General features: G+C 63.1%; 1 protein-coding gene across 12 annotated transcripts in view; it reads left to right on the top strand.

Moving 5' to 3' along the window:
* Crtc1 (CREB regulated transcription coactivator 1) overlaps positions 1 to 14,760 on the top strand; it is a 56,694-nt gene that overhangs the window by 31,250 nt on the left and 10,684 nt on the right. For 5 of the 12 annotated variants that reach the window (XR_015447591.1, XM_021250993.2, XM_087201891.1 and 2 more), the window contains exons 2-10: positions 2,046 to 2,162; positions 2,784 to 2,831; positions 4,090 to 4,227; positions 4,578 to 4,639; positions 5,854 to 5,948; positions 7,452 to 7,537; positions 9,385 to 9,425; positions 9,639 to 9,859; positions 13,963 to 14,096. Coding sequence is in view for 11 of the 12 variants with exons in the window: in XM_021250993.2 (XP_021106652.2) it covers positions 2,046 to 2,162; positions 2,784 to 2,831; positions 4,090 to 4,227; positions 4,578 to 4,639; positions 5,854 to 5,948; positions 7,452 to 7,537; positions 9,385 to 9,425; positions 9,639 to 9,859; positions 13,963 to 14,096 (942 nt within the window). In the remaining variant the exon portion in view is untranslated. The other 7 variants (XM_021250992.2, XM_087201894.1, XM_087201893.1 and 4 more) reach the window with 5 other exon arrangements.

The raw sequence follows: 14,760 nt of genomic DNA, 5'->3' as shown, positions 1-14,760 counted from the left end.
CCGCATTCCCTCCCCGAGCGCGTGCTGCTGGGAGTGGGGCCTGGCTTGGTGCGGGTTGCGGCGTCTGTCTGTCTGTCCACAAGGCCCGTGTAGGCACAGGTGATGACGTGGGTGGAAGCCACGGTGCTGTGGAGGGGGGAAGGGGCTCATACTCGCTCTGCCTCAGCGTGGTCCAGCCGCTTCTGTGGCCAGGGCGAGGGTCACCAGTCTCACCCCTGGGCTCGGGAAAGGAGGACCCAGACTACCTCAGGTGTGGCAGCTCACAGCGGAGACTCAGCTCCCGGGCAGGGCACGGGAGAGCCCAGGCGGGACGCCCCAGGTGTGACAACACGCCCTGGGTTGGCCTCCGCCGGCCTGAGCAGCACGACCGTGCCTCCCCTAAGTCACAGCAAACGGGCCATTCAGAGCGGCTGGAGGATCAGAGACACGGTGATGCCTTTTTTCTCTATTTGTGGGGCCGAGGATTGAACCCCTGGAGTAGAGAGCTATGTCCCCAGCTCTCTATTTTTCATGTTGAGCAGGGGCCTTACCAGCTTGTCCAGGCTGGGCTCAGACTTGTAACCCTGCCGCCTCAGCCTCCCTCTCAAACACCTGGGACCCTAAGTGTGCCTGGCTCACAGCAACACGGGATTCAAGGCCACCGCCAGGGAGGCGACAGGACACCGGCCTGATGGCCCTGTGGACCAGGCAGCCCTGTTGTGCAGTCACACATGCGAGGACAAGCACAGTGTCTCCCAGAGGGGCAGCAGCGAGCCCTCAGGCCGTCCGGGTGCTGCAGAGCAGAGCCAGTGGCACCGGGCATTTTGTGACCAACAGGCTGGCGGGGCGGGGCGGGGCTGGGCCTGGGCATCCTGTCCTGGTCCTCGGTGGTCCCTACACACCAGGCGCCCTCTGGCCCGGAGACTGGTGACGTGGGCATCATCGGCCACTTGCACTCGGGCCTGGTCTCCTGGATGAAAACTGGCACTTGTGCTGTGCAGGAGCGTGTGCAGTCTTCACCGCCTGTCATCCCAGCTTCCGGAGTCCGCAGCCCTGGGGTGCATAGGAGACCCTGTCTGAAAAACAGAACAGAGGGCCAGGGATGTAGCTCAGTGGTGCCGCCGCCTGCCTTGCAAGCGCAAGGTCCTGAGTTCGATCCCCTGTACCAAAAAAAAAAAACCCAGAACAAAAGCGTGCGCAGCACGAGCACTTCCTCTGTCCCTCGCCTGGCCTTTGCCGGGGGATTCGCCTGTGCCCCTCACTGTAGGGAGGGGGAAACAGACATGAAGTACTCAGGGCCACGTGGTCCGTAAGAGGTGGCTGCAGTACAGGCCCGGGCACGAAGCTGGTCCTGAGGAGGGTGTAGACACCAGGGACCGATGCCCGCGAGGGCGGGGCGGGAGCCGGGTCCAGAGCCAAGCACTCTGTGGCCCCTGACTGCAGACTACTGGGAGGGAGGAGTGTTCTCTTCACCCCAGCCACCCATGGGGCAGCCTCATCTGCAGGAAACAGCCGTCTGCCCGGGCTGCCAAGGTGCTGCGTCTCCCACCCCACAGCCAGGGCCCCTGGGAAGCCGGGTAGGTGTGAGGAAGCTGCGTGTAGGGGCCACAGCGCGGGGCCCTGCTGTGTACACTGCGGACCCACACGGCCTCTCAGGAATCCTACAGGTCTTCAGGGGCCACTCTGGGGAGCTGCGGGCCCCAGCCCAAGTGGCATCAGAGCCCACCCAGAACGTCATGGGCCAGCGAGGTCCCAGGAAGGGGACCTGGGGCTTGGGGAGGACCCCTAGAGTTCAGGCTGGCTCTGAGGACCCCACTCAGCCTCCTGGCCCTGTGTGGGCTGCCACAGGCATCCTGGGTGCCACGCTCGGAGCCAGCACTGTGCTGGGGTCACTGCCTCTGGCTGAGAGCTGGCCCCGGGACCCCACAGCCTCCTCTGCGGACTCTGGGCCTGGTGTCCTCTTGCTCAGTCCCCAGCCAGCCGCGTTGGGGCCACGCACCTCCGCGGGGTGTCTGGTGCACCCCACAGGGCTGTGCCCCCACTGAGCGGCTGGTTCTCTTTTGCAGCTTCAGCTTCAGAAGCCCCAGTACCTGCAGCTGGGCCCGAGTCGTGGCCAGTACTACGGTGGGTCCCTGCCCAATGTGAACCAGATTGGGAGCAGCGCCGTGGACCTGCCCTTCCAGGTGAGCCTGGCCCCACCCAGCTCCCCACCAGACCCTAGAAAGCGGCAGCCTAGGCTGTGTCCGCCCTCCAAACCCGCAAGCCCCGTCCTGCTCAGGGGCAGGCCTGGCTGCCGGGCCTGAGTCACCAGAGGCAGGGCGCGGCTCCCCTCGCCTTGGCCCTTAACGGGACTCAGCCTGGAGAGCTGGGCCTCTCCCCGCCCTGGTCCGCGGGGCCCTGTGTGGACAGGTTCCAGGGCTACTGGGCCACACGGCTGCCCCCCGCCCCCACAGGCGGGAATCAGCCTGGAAATAACCAGCTCCATGAGGCTCAAACAGGCTGGGCCACCACTGGAGAGCTCCGTGTCCCTCCTGTCCACTGCCTCTGAGAGGGGCAACGCACCCCAGGCCCACGGACACAGAGGCTCTGTCACCCAACTCCGAGAGCTCTCTGTCTCCCTCCGAGGGTCTGTCCCCTCAGGAAGAGCCCATCCGGGCACCTCTCCTCTTGGTGTGGGGCCATAGGAGCCCTCCCGGGCCAGGGGACACAGGCCCTCCTGGCTGTCCCTGCCCGCGGCCCGCCGCCCGGGGTCCCATGCACTCTGCCCACCAGGCGTCTCAAAGTCTCGGTTCTTGCATTTTCAGCCCAGCGGATTTCTGGGGGAGGCCCTGGCAGCGGCTCCTGTCTCTCTGGTAATTGAGCCCCCAGGCTGAGGCCGTGCCATCCCCAGCGCCAGCCTGTGAGACCCCAGCACACGTGTGGGCACTGGGTGTCCCCAAGTTCCCCTCTTGGCTGCCCCTGTGGCTCCCAGGGCGGAGGCCTGTCCACCACAGCCCACCTTGGGAAGTGCGCTGGTCGATCGGCCCCGGGGCCCCTGGGTCTGGCTGAGCGATGCTGCATCTACACCCTCAGACCAGGGAGCCCCTGCGGAATCCAAGCATGTGCCCCGTGCTGCATGCTCCCCTCTGGACGTAGCGGTGCACACGCCGAGCACAGACCAAAGAGCAGGTCGCAGGTGGGGCCTGGAGCCGGGCAGGGCTGGGGTGCCCTCCTTCCTCTGCTCTGGCCTCAGCCCTGTGGTTCTCCCCATGGGCCTCGGCGCTTCTCAGAGAAATGTGGGGTCCGTACCCTCGCTCAGTCACGACCTTCTCCTGGGCTCACACCCTGGGGGAGCGTGCCGGGAGCACAGAAGGCCCAAGGCACTGGTCCTTCCCCGGGTCAAAACAGACCCTGGGGTGAGTGGGCCGCCCGGGATCCCAGCTGCGGACACCTCCACGAGGGAGGCTCCTCCTCACGCCAGCCTCGCCCTCGGCCTGGCTGTCCGAAGAAGGCAGGGTGCAGGGGCAGATGGCCGGGCAGGCGCCCTGTTGAGTCCAGAGCTGGCGAAGGCAGCCACTCTCGCCTGGTCAGATGGCAGGAGGGCAGGCAGCGCAGGCTCTGGGCAGGAGCCTCAGGTGCCGGAAGGAAGCCCTGTCCAGCCAGCGCTGGGGAGGGCAGCCCAGGACAGTGCCAGAGCCTGGAGTGCACACCTGGCCGGGCAGGCCCCAAAGGCAGCCAGCTGTGCTGAAACCCAGCCCTACCTTGGCAGCCCTCGGGGTGACGGGGCGGGGGAGCCTTGTGCACCTGGCCATGGGCTGCTCAGCCACTGCACCCTGGTACCTGGCCGGCGCTGGGCCCCGAGCTTGTGCCACTCTGCCTGGCTGTGCATGCCAGCTGCACTGCTCGCCTGCTGCCCCCAGCCTGGGACACCCCGCTAGCTCACGCGCCCCACCAGTGCTCAGGGATGGGGGCCGGGTTACAGGAGGAGGCCGTCCTGCCCACAGCGTGGCATCCAGGGTGTTGGAGCGGGGTCCCCGAGACCTACCCGGGGCCTGGGGCAGCCCTGGGCCGGCGGGTAACCACTGCCTCCATCTTTCTCTTCCTGTGTTTCCGCCCCCTCCTCGTGCTCAGACCCCCTTCCAGTCCTCGGGCCTGGACACCAGCCGGACCACCCGACACCACGGGCTGGTGGACAGAGTGTACCGTGAGCGTGGCCGCCTCGGGTCCCCGCACCGCCGGCCCCTGTCGGTGGACAAGCACGGACGGCAGATATCCTTTCCCACACCGTCGCCTTGGGGAGAGCCCACCGTGCTGGCCGCTGCGCCCAACGTTGGCCTAGCAGGCTCTTGGAGAGCTGCCCCTGGGATAGAGTTGGGCCGACCCGGGGGACTTCCTGAGGAGGGGTGCCCTCTGCCAGCCCAGGACCGGGGGGCAAGACTGGGCGCAGGGCACCCTGGGCTGGCAGGAAGGCAGGCAGGAAGCCCCACCAGCCCACCGGCCCGGCTGTTTGCAGCTGGGACACTGGGGCCGGGGCCACTCGGGCAGCTCCCAGCAGCGCAGCCAGGGCCTGTGGGCTTCAGGGTCTGAGGCGGCAGCTGCGTCCCCTTAACTCCTCATACGCCGACAGCTGCCCGTATGGCACCGTGTACCTCTCACCGCCCGCAGACAGCAGCTGGAGGAGGTCAGTGTCAGGGCCGCCCGCCCCGGCCTCACCCAGGGTGCGCGTGGAGAGCCGAGGTGCTGTCACTTCAAAGCGACACTCAGCGCAGCCCGGAGCTGCTGGAAGTGGGCTCTCCCAGCTGCACTGAGGTCGCAGCTCGGGAGCCTTCAAAGCCTCCACCATTTACGACTGATTTTTTTCTGCTTCTTTTACTTAACCAAAATTGCATATTCCGTGTTGTCATCTTTGCTTATTGTATTCTTCTATTTGCTTTTTTGTGAGATGGGGTCTTGAAGTCTTGGATCTGAGTGATTCCCCGGCCTCAGTCTCCTGTGGAACTGGGACCACAGGCACGCGTCACTGTGCCCAGCTGCTTTTCTTTCCCTTAACCAATGCTGTGTTGTGTTTTCTGTGTTGCTGAGCAGTCACTGAGAAATTGTGCAAGCATTCTGTATTCATGATAGAGAATCAGGGAAGCACATGAGTATCCCTACAAGAGGAAAAAGCACCACTCATCACTGCTCTCAAGAGAGATGGCAAAGGTTGAGCGTGGCAGCACACACCTGTGGTCCCAGTACTCTGGCGGCCGAGGCAGGAGGATCTCAGGTTCCAGCCCAGCCTGGGCAACTTACTGACTCATGGAGACCCTGTCTCAAAAATACCAAAGGGCTGGGGTGCAGCTCAGTGTGACGGAAACAGGGGAGGAGGGAGGAGGAGGAGGAGGAGGAGGAGGAAGGGAAGGGAAGGGACTGAGCGTGGAGAGCTCAGGCTCCGGCTTGGGGACACTGCCGGGTTGCAGAGCCATGGAGCCCTTTTGTCCTTGCCCTGGGGTCCTCTGGTCACACTGGGCCCCGTCAGGTCCCCACAGCCCTGTTTCCTCTGGAACTGCTGCCCAAGCGCCTGACACACGTTCTCCTGGCCAGAAGCCATGCTGGGGCCAGGCCGGGTCACCTGTCCTCTGCAGTCGGTGCCATCAGCAGGCCCAGGCCCAGGCTCTCTGCCCCTCCCAGTCATCCTCGGGCCTCCCAGGGTTTCAGTGCAGGGCCCGCCTCCCCCCTAAATCAGCACCATGGAGGGCAGGCGGGAGCTCCGGCCTGCTCACAGGTGACAGCCACAGCGCCACGGTGTCCTCTGGGACTGGCCCTGAGCGGGGTCCCCAGCTGGCTGCCCTGTCCCGTCCTGTGGGAACCCCTGGCCCCGCCTCCTGGGGCTCACTCTCTCTCCCTCTCCGCCAGGACCAACTCTGACTCTGCCCTTCACCAGAGCACAATGACGCCTGCCCAGTCGGACTCCTTCACGGGGGGGTCCCAGGACGCACACCAGAAAAGAGGTATGGGCGGGGCACTGAGGTCTCAGCCGGGGTCAGCCAGGTCCAGCAGGTGGCCCTTGTGCCTCAGGAGGCCACCAGCCATGGGCTGACAGACCTTCAAAGGGTCAGCCTGTGACTCGGGACAAAGGGAGGGCTCAGGGACACTGTCAGAGGTGTGGCTACATGAGTTGGGTTTTGAAGAGTACATAGGAGTTTTCTGGGCAGAGAAAATGCTCCTGTGAATGGACACTGTCTCCCAGAATTCATGGGTTCAGGCCGTGGTTGTGACAGCTGGGGTCTCTGCAGATGGCACTTCCAAATGTAGGGGTAGCAAGCCCATACCAACCTTGTGAGCCCAGGGTTGAGCCTTCAGCTGCAGGCACAGCTTGATCCAGGAGCTGACACGAGAACCCCCTGCCCGCAGCTACTGGGTCTGCCTGGCTCCGTGAGGAGCAGGAGGAGCTTCCCCCACCATGACCGTGCCAACCCTGTGCCAGCTGCACCTCAGCCTCTGAGGGGTGCATGCTAATGGTCTGAGAAATGGGGTCCATGGGCCTGCCTGGCACGCAGGAGGGCGCCTCCACCCCTGAACTGCCAACAGGGTCCTGAGTGGTGGGGTCCTGACGGGAGGACGGTCACAGGCCAGGTCCCCAGGGCCAGCCCCTCCCCAGGGCATGGAGTGAAGGAGCAGGGGCGGAGCCAGAGCGCCAGGCAGGTGTGATGGGCCACACAGGCCACCCGGACTGTCCCTCCTGTTTCCAGGGTCTCCCCTGCCTGGTCCGCTCCACAAGGATGTCGGGGTCCCCAGGACATCCTGAGACCAGAAGGAAGCCAGGCCCTTGGCGGCTCAGAGTCCCGAAGGGCACAGGGACCCGGGCAGTGACAGGGTGGGAGGTTGCCTGGCTTCCCTCTGACACACCCCAGAAGAAGGAGTGGTGAGCCAGGCACAGTGTCACACGCCTGTCATCACAGCACTTTGGGAGGCTGAGGCAGGAGGATCGCAAGTTTGAGCTCAGCCTGGACAACTTAGACCCTGTGTTAAAATTTTATGAAAGTGAAAAAAAAAGGGAATAAAAAAAGAGTAAAACAGTGGGGGGGGTGCTGAAAATGTAGCTCAGTCAGTGGAGAGGCCCTGGGTTCAGTCCCCAGAACTCGGGGCGGCGGCGGGGGGGGGGGGGGACTAGGTGTGTCTGGGGCGTAGCTCAGTGGTAAGCACTGCCTAGCATGTTCAAGGCCCTGGGGGAAACACGTAGGCAGGAAATGTTTATTCTCACCGTGACTGAACGGCCCTAGGATGTCACCTTCAGGCCTGGCTCTTTCCAGGAGCTGGAGTGGTGTGCACCTGCCCAGTCCTCGGGTCTGAGGCAGGCATCTGTGCTGGCTCCTGTTGAGGCTCCTAGCCCACGTCAGCTTGCCCCGCACTAGGACCCTGGCAGCCTTGTTGCAGCCCTGGTGAGTCAGGGCCACGTCTTGTAGGCCATCCCGGCTGTGAGGCTTCGTTTTGACGGCCCTGTCCCTCCCCAGTCTTGCTGTTGACCGTCCCGGGGATGGATGAGGCCACATCGGAGGCAGACAAGGCCCTGTCCAAGCCGGCCTGGGACGCCAAGAAGGTAAGAGCCGCATGGTGCACACTCTTCCCAAGCCCAGCCTGGTCAGCTGCCTTGGCCACACTGTGGCGGCTCCTTGTCATGAGGAGTGACCCTCACTCAGATTCGCGCGTGCCCAGCTCACGGGTGTGCTGGGCCTGCTGCACCGGCAAGAGGCACGCCAAGCGCCGAGCCCCTGCCAGTCAGTCGCAGTGACAAGGACAGCGCACAGGTCTTTATCCCCGCTGTGCGCGGTGGCACACGCCTGTAGTTCCAGCTGCTCAGGAGGCTGAACCTGGAGGATCCTGAGTTCAAGCCCAGCCTGGGCAGCTTGACAAGACCTTCTCTCAAAATGAAAAATCAAAAAGGGATGGGGAGGGGCGGGGATGTAGCTCAGCGGCACTACGCCTGCCTGGCAAGCGCGAGGTCCTGAATTCGATTTCCGGTACCAAAAAAAAATGACAGAAAAAGGGCTGGGGATGTAGCTCATGTAAAGGCCCTGGGTTCCATCCCCAGTACTGCAGAATAAGTATAGAAATAAAGGAACCCTAAAGAAATGAAGATACGAAGGTATGTGTGGTACCTCTGTTACCCGGAGAGAACCGGATAAAGACATCTGGAAAGGGGCCGGGGGTGCTGCGCGGTGGAGCCCTCGCCTAGCACACCGCGGGCTCAGCTTCCACCCCCAGCACACCAGTGACCCCCCACACAAGGCCAGAAGCCAGTTGAGACTTCATGGCAGGAAGGTGGGTCCATGCGCATTACTGCTTTGCGCTAATGCTGCCTCGCTTCTCCCCGGGCGGGAGCCAGCCCCAAGACGCCGCCGAAAGCCCGCCTGTTTTCTCATTCTGTCCCCAAAGCCCTTGTCTCCCCGATGGCTGGCGAAGTGCTCTTCAGTCTTCTCCCGGAAGTCAGCGGGAAAGTCAGCCTTAGTAGAAATCTGCAGTGAGGCCGGTGTTTGCTTAGGGATTAGGAACATTCCCCTCGCTCCAGGCTCAGGGTCCCCTCTGCTCTCCTGATTCTTGCAGAGCCCAGGTGGCCCTGTTCGGGTATCTATCCCCACCTGCCCCGCCTGGGGCTCTGCCCGGCCATGCCTCCAAAACCAGGTGCTGGGGGCGTGGGGGCGCGGCCTGCAGCCCCAGCCCCCTGGAGCTTGGGGGCCCTCCCAAGCCACCTCCCTGGTAACAGCCCCCGGTAGGGGCCCTCAGTACTGCGCCGGAAGTGTGTCTTGGCCTCACTGCAATGCTGATTTACTTTCCACTTCGGGAAGTCCAAAGCCCTTGGACAAGGAGGGGCCTCTGGACCGCCACCAGTGGTGGGCACAGCAGAGGGTGTCCTGGGACCAGGGGGCATGCAGGGCCCACTTGGGAGTCACGCATCTGTCCTCCAGGCCGCCTGCATCCCACCTCTGTGCCCTTCCCCTCCCCGGGACTGGTGGCTGCTCACTGACTCCCCCAGGCCGGGACCAGATGCAGCCTGCAGACTTAGAATGGGGGGGTGGGGGGGTGGGCCCAGCTCCCCAGGGACTGCGTGTCCCCACCCCTGCCCTGATGGTGCCATGGCTCCACCCAGAGCCACCATGGGCAGAATGGCCCTGGACACCGCTGTTGCCTTTGTCCTTGGGCGCCCAGGGTGGCCCCTACACACCCTGGTGTCACTGCTGTCCATCGGAGAGACTCTTGGGTCCCCAACAAGCTGGGTTCTGTCAGGAAAGGTAGGTCAGGGCAGCTGTGCCGGGCACCTGCTCAGCCTGTGCTGTCTTTTCTTTTTTTTTTTTTTGGTACCAGGGATCAAACTCAGGTCCTTGCGCTTGCGCAGCAGGCGACGAAACCACTGAGCTAAATCCCCGGCCCTGCTGTCTTTTCTTTCAGACGGGGTCCAGGCCTAAGTCCTGTGAGGTCCCTGGCATCAAGTAAGTCCCTGCAGGACCCCTGCCCCAGGCCAGCTCGAGGGCCGTGTCCCTGCCTCTCTGGCACAGCCTGGCATCCTGGCCTTGTCCCACCCAGGCTGCTGGTGCTCTGATGTCCCTTCCTGGTGCAGAAGCACCTGCTCATCCTCCCACCTCAGTTTCCGGGAGCTCCGCATCCCTAAAGCTCACTCTGCCCTCTGTCTGGCCTCTCCCCAGCATCTTCCCATCCACCGAGCAAGAGAGCACGACGGCCCTGATCCCAGCCACCCACAACACGGGGGGCTCCCTGCCCGACCTGACTAACATCCACTTCCCGTCCCCACTGCCAACGCCACTGGACCCCGAGGAGCCCCCATTCCCTGCTCTCAGTGGCTCCAGCAGCACCGGCAACCTCTCGGGCAACCTGACCCACCTGGGCCTCGGCGGCACCAGCCAGGGTAAGGCCGCTGGGCCCGGCCTCCTCCCGGGGTGGGCCAGGTGGGTGGAGGTACACCCAGGGCACACAGGACTCCAGGGGAGCCGGGCGGCCTGCCCCTCGCCCAGCCCTCTTGCTGTGCCCGAGTGTGCACTGTGGCCGGCCTGTGACACGACTCTGGCATCTCCTGAGCATCATACTCATCTCCCTTGGCCTGGTCTGTGGGGTTGGCCCTGGGCCCTGGTCCATCCTCCTGGGGACACAGGATGGTGGGGGTCCCCCGTAACTCCTCCATCTTCCCCCGTGTGTCACGGGCTGACCTATCAGCCCCACGGGCAGGTCCCGGCATAGCCCAGCTCACTGTCCTTGCCGGTGCCTGTGCCTTGCGGGGTACCCTCCCTGTGAACGCCCAAGACGACCAGGGCCTGGGCTGCTCTCTGACCCTGTCTCCCAGCCTTAACCTCCACACCTGGACCTCAGGGCCTTTGCATGTGCCGCCCTATCCCACAGTTCTGCTACCACTCAGCTGCCCCCCACCTCACATACTGCCACTTCTCGGTACTCACCCACGGCCACCACTGCACCTCTGCTCTTTATCTGTCCCCTGGGCTGGGTCAGTTTCCCCAGTCCTTACTGTATACCTGAATCCCAGTAAGCTCCTTTGTGGGGTGTAGAGGCAGGAGAGGCAGGCAGCTGGCTTCCAGAGAGGACAGCAGTGGCCCAGCCGGCCCCAGGGGACAAGGCAGGCAAGGGCTGGGGTAACACAGGCTCCTCCCTGTGTGCTCCTCCGGACTGAAGGGGCCGGGCTACCTGCTGCCTTCATACCCTGCCTGTGTGCAGCAGACGAGGGGCGGGGCTTTGGGGAGGGTCCCTTGCCCAGGTTCCTCCGAGGGGGTCGCTCTACCACCTGGGGGAGGGGCCAGGAGCGGCTGTGGGTGCTCTGCAGACATCAGGGTGGCTTAGTGCCTGGAGTCGAGGCAGAGGTGCTGGTGTTCTGTGCCAGAGGTGGAGCCCAGGGCCTCCTGCATGCCAGTGAGCACTCACCACAGAGCCGCTCGGGACCCGAGGGGTGAGGCTGGAGCCGGGAAGGGGAGCGGGCCCCAGCCCCAGGCCACCAGGCCTGTTCTTTCATACCCTGGCCCCGTGCCTGCCAGGGCTCTGCTGCCAGGCAGAGGGCAAGGAGGAGGCCCGAGAGTGGAAGTGCAGGCTCAGGCAGCCCGAGACACACCCCCAGCCCAGACCTGGCAGGCAGACGCCCCAGTCTGCACGGGGTGGGCAGCCCTGGGCCGCAGCTGTCCCTGCCCAGCTGAGCAGAGGTGCATCGTCCAGCCCTCTGTGAGCGTCTCTGGGGTCCCCTCCAAAAACACAAGGGTCCTTGGCAGCCCCTGAACCCTGGCTGGAGCTGTGCATCTCCAGCCCTCGTAGTCTAAACAAGATCTGGGAAACGTACACCACATGTGGGGATGCAGCGGCGCGGCGTGGGGCCCACCAGCCCGCCTGGCTCACAGCGGCGGCCGCTAATGCCTGACATGTGTGCAGCCCTGTGAGCCTGGCGCTGCTTTCTGGGCGCCTTTTCAGTCAGGCCGAGCCGTGGGGCCCTGGCCACCTAGGGCTCCTGCCCCTCTCACCGCCCCCTGCCACCCCAGGAGGAGGAGGGGGCCTGGAGAGTGTCACCTGGCCATGTCCCTGGCTGCTCGCCAGTGCGGGGAGCAGGGCAGGCCCCGGTGTCCTGCCTGGCACGCGTCTGAGGCCGGCCGGCCCTACCGGCAGGGCTTGCGTGTCCTGGGGCGGCCCTGCCACCTGGCCCACCCGCCCCAGATTTCCCTGCCAGCTGGCTGCGCTCCTGCTCGGAAGGTGATCCAGGGCTCAGCAGTAAGGTGCCCCCATCTGCCCTGCTGGCCCAACTGGCCTCTCCCAGGGTGGCGATTGGGAGCTTGCCCCAGCCCGGCATCCTTCTATCCAGGAGGATGCTGCAGACTGGCAGGCCAAGGACCAGGCCAGCTGCTGGGGTTTCGTGTGGCCGCTGAATGTTTGTGTATATGCATGAGCCTGTGTGTGATACTTCAAGTTGACATTTAAGAGGGCCAGGAATTTAGCTCAGTGGTTCTGCCGCCTGCCTTGCAAGCACAAGGTCCCGAGTTCAATCCCCGGTACCAAAAACAAACAAACAAAAAGACATTTAAGACAGTGCCTACCTGGAAAGCTCAAGGGCCCGAGTTCTATCTCCGGTACCAAAAAAAAAGTGCAAAGAAGACATTTAAGAACCAGGAAAGTGTGTGTAGAATCCTGAAGAATCAGAAGGGAGCCAGGCATCAGGGTGCACACCTGTAATCCCAGCTACTGGGAAGGCTGAGGCAGGAAGGTCCCAAGTTTAAAGCCAGGCTGTCTCAAAAATAGAGAACTTTTGCTGGGCGTGGTGGCACACGCCTCTGATCCCAGCACTCCGGAGGCTGAGGCAAGAGGACTGCCACAAGTTTGAGGCCAGCCTGGACTATGTAGACCCTGTCTCAAAAAAACCAAAAAGAAAAAAAGAGAGAAGGGGGACTTTTTTAAAGGGCTGGGGGTGCAGCTCAGTGTAGAGCACTGACCTAGCGTGTGTGAGGCCCTGGGTTCCATCCCCCGAACCTGGGGGAAGACGGTAGAGTGAGGCCCAGCAGCCTCAGGGCAGTGCCCAGACCTCAGGATGGGCCACCCTCGAGTTGGCCACAGCCCCACCTACCCCTGTCCCCCACAAGCTCGCAGCTTTTGCTTCTGACCTGCCACCAGGCACCTACACACGATGCCTGTCGCCTAGAACAGCACAGCCCAGGGCCCTGACCCCGAGTGCACGCTGAGCGGGGCCTCTTGCTGCCCCTTGACTCGGATTCTGACGCCCACGGCCCACAGACTCCAGCCCTTGGGCTCTGCTTCAGGAACACTTGTTGGCTGGGGTCCCTCACACAGCAGCCCTGCCCCTGGCCACCAGGCGGCATCGAAGGGGAAGCGCAGGCCTGATGGGGCTGGCCCTACCAGGCAGCTGCCCTGGGCATGGGCGGCTGCCCGCACGCTCCCCTTGGTGCACGCTGGGTGTGTTCCTGCAGGCTCCTAACCCTGCCGTGCCATCTGCCGGAACAAGGTTGGTCCGGTGCCCACGGCAGGATGGGCCCGGATCTCCCGGGTGAGTCAGGAGGCTGCACCCAGCCTTGACTGTGGGCCAAGCGCTCTTCAGAGGCTGCTTTGTGACCTCACCGGCCTCCCAGTGAACCCCACAGGGTGGTGCTCTCATTGCCGTCACTGATGAAGCGGAGGCTCAGGGTCGGGTGGGGGGCACGCCGGGCCCCCAGGGCTCCCCCTGTCATCAAGAGGGCCTGCTGCCTGGCTGGCATGGTGCCCCAGGTCCCCCAGCAGGCCCCAACTGCGGCCCTGTGCCTGATCTTACCAGCCTCCCTCACCACCCCATGTCCAGGGAGCAGATTGCTCAGGGTGAAGGAAGGGGCAGCACAGGGCCTGGGCAGGAGCCAGTGGGTGGCAGGGAGAGAAGAATGAAGAAGGCACAGGAGGGGCCCCTGGATATGGGGTATCGGGGTGCTGAGAGGAGCAAGGAGGGACCAGAGTTCATCAGAAGAGGATCAGGGTGGCCCTGAGGCTGCTGGAATCCCGTCTTCGCAGGATGGACTCTCCTGACACTAAGGGAGACACGAGCCCACTTAAGCAACAAAGGGGATTTGTACCTTCCCGAAGCCAGAAGTGCCTGTGTGACTGGATGGGGGCTCAGGTGCTGCCTTTCCCCCACAGCTCTCTGTCCTACTCCTGGCTTCCTTTGGGGTGTCCCACACTCTGCAGTCAGCCCTTCCCGGAGTTCTGGCCAAAGTCCCGAGGCAGGCTCTCATTGGCCCAGCCTGGTCACATGCCAGTTGTATGTCCAGAAATGAGAAGTGCTCATTGGCTGGACCAGTGGGCACGCCCCTCTTGGAGGATCCTGGGGTCAGTGGGGGAGGAACAGAATGAACCAGGAGCCAGAGTTGTCTCATGGGGGGCATTGGAGGGCCAACTGCCCCGCTGTGGGGAAGGCTGTCTCCGCAGCGGTGCCACTCATGTGACGGTGGCCTTTCCTCAGCCCCCTCTGCCTCCCTTCTTCCTTTCTAGGGATGAGCACACCAGGCTCCTCTCCGCAGCACCGGCCGGCCGGCGTCAGCCCCTTGTCCCTGGGCACAGAGGTGAGGCAGCAGCAGGCCCAGCAGGTGTCTCCCTCATTGTCCCCACTGTCACCCATCACACAGGTGCGAGGGTGTGGGCAGCGGGAAGGTGGCAGCTCTGCCTATGGGAGGCCTGCGCCTGCCAGGTCTCGGAGTTCTGAGAACATCCCTGACGTGTCTACTTTTCGTCATCAAACTTCCAAAACATAGAAGGTGCAGGACTGGATGGCATCCCTGGCAGGCCCACAAAGGCGCGGTTCAGCAGAGTGTTTTTCATTAAGTTACTTCTGCTTTTGATGTGGTAGTTGAAATTTCCCAAGATAAAATGTTTAGAGAGGTTTTTTAAAAAAATTTATATTTATTTGTTTGTTTTTTGAGAAGAGCTTGCTATGTAGTTCAGGCTGGCTTCAAACTCATGGCACTCTTCCTGCCTCAGCCTCCCAAGTGCTGGGATTTATGGCGTGTGCGTGTGTGAGTGTGTGTGTGTATGTATGTACGTATGTATGTATGTGTATATCCCCCCCCCCCGCCCTGTACCAGGAATCAAACTCCGGACCTTGAGCTTGCCAGGCAGGCATGGTGCCACTGAGTTAAATCCCCACCCCGGTTTTTATATTTTTTCCTTTTTTTTTTGGATCGTGTATGTGCATTTGCCCCATTGATCTTGCCTTCCAGTGAAGTTGGTAGCAAAGTTCCCACCTTCATTTCTGATGATAGCAGTTTGAGTCCCCTCATTAGGACCAGGTCA

This window comes from Heterocephalus glaber, unplaced genomic scaffold, assembly GCF_053883595.1.
Source record: "Heterocephalus glaber isolate CG9 unplaced genomic scaffold, H.glaber_assembly_v1.0 deba00001761, whole genome shotgun sequence".
Classification (NCBI taxonomy): domain Eukaryota; kingdom Metazoa; phylum Chordata; class Mammalia; order Rodentia; family Bathyergidae; genus Heterocephalus; species Heterocephalus glaber.
The sequence above is the reverse complement of the archived record's forward strand: the minus strand, read 5'-3'. Positions and strand labels throughout refer to the sequence as shown.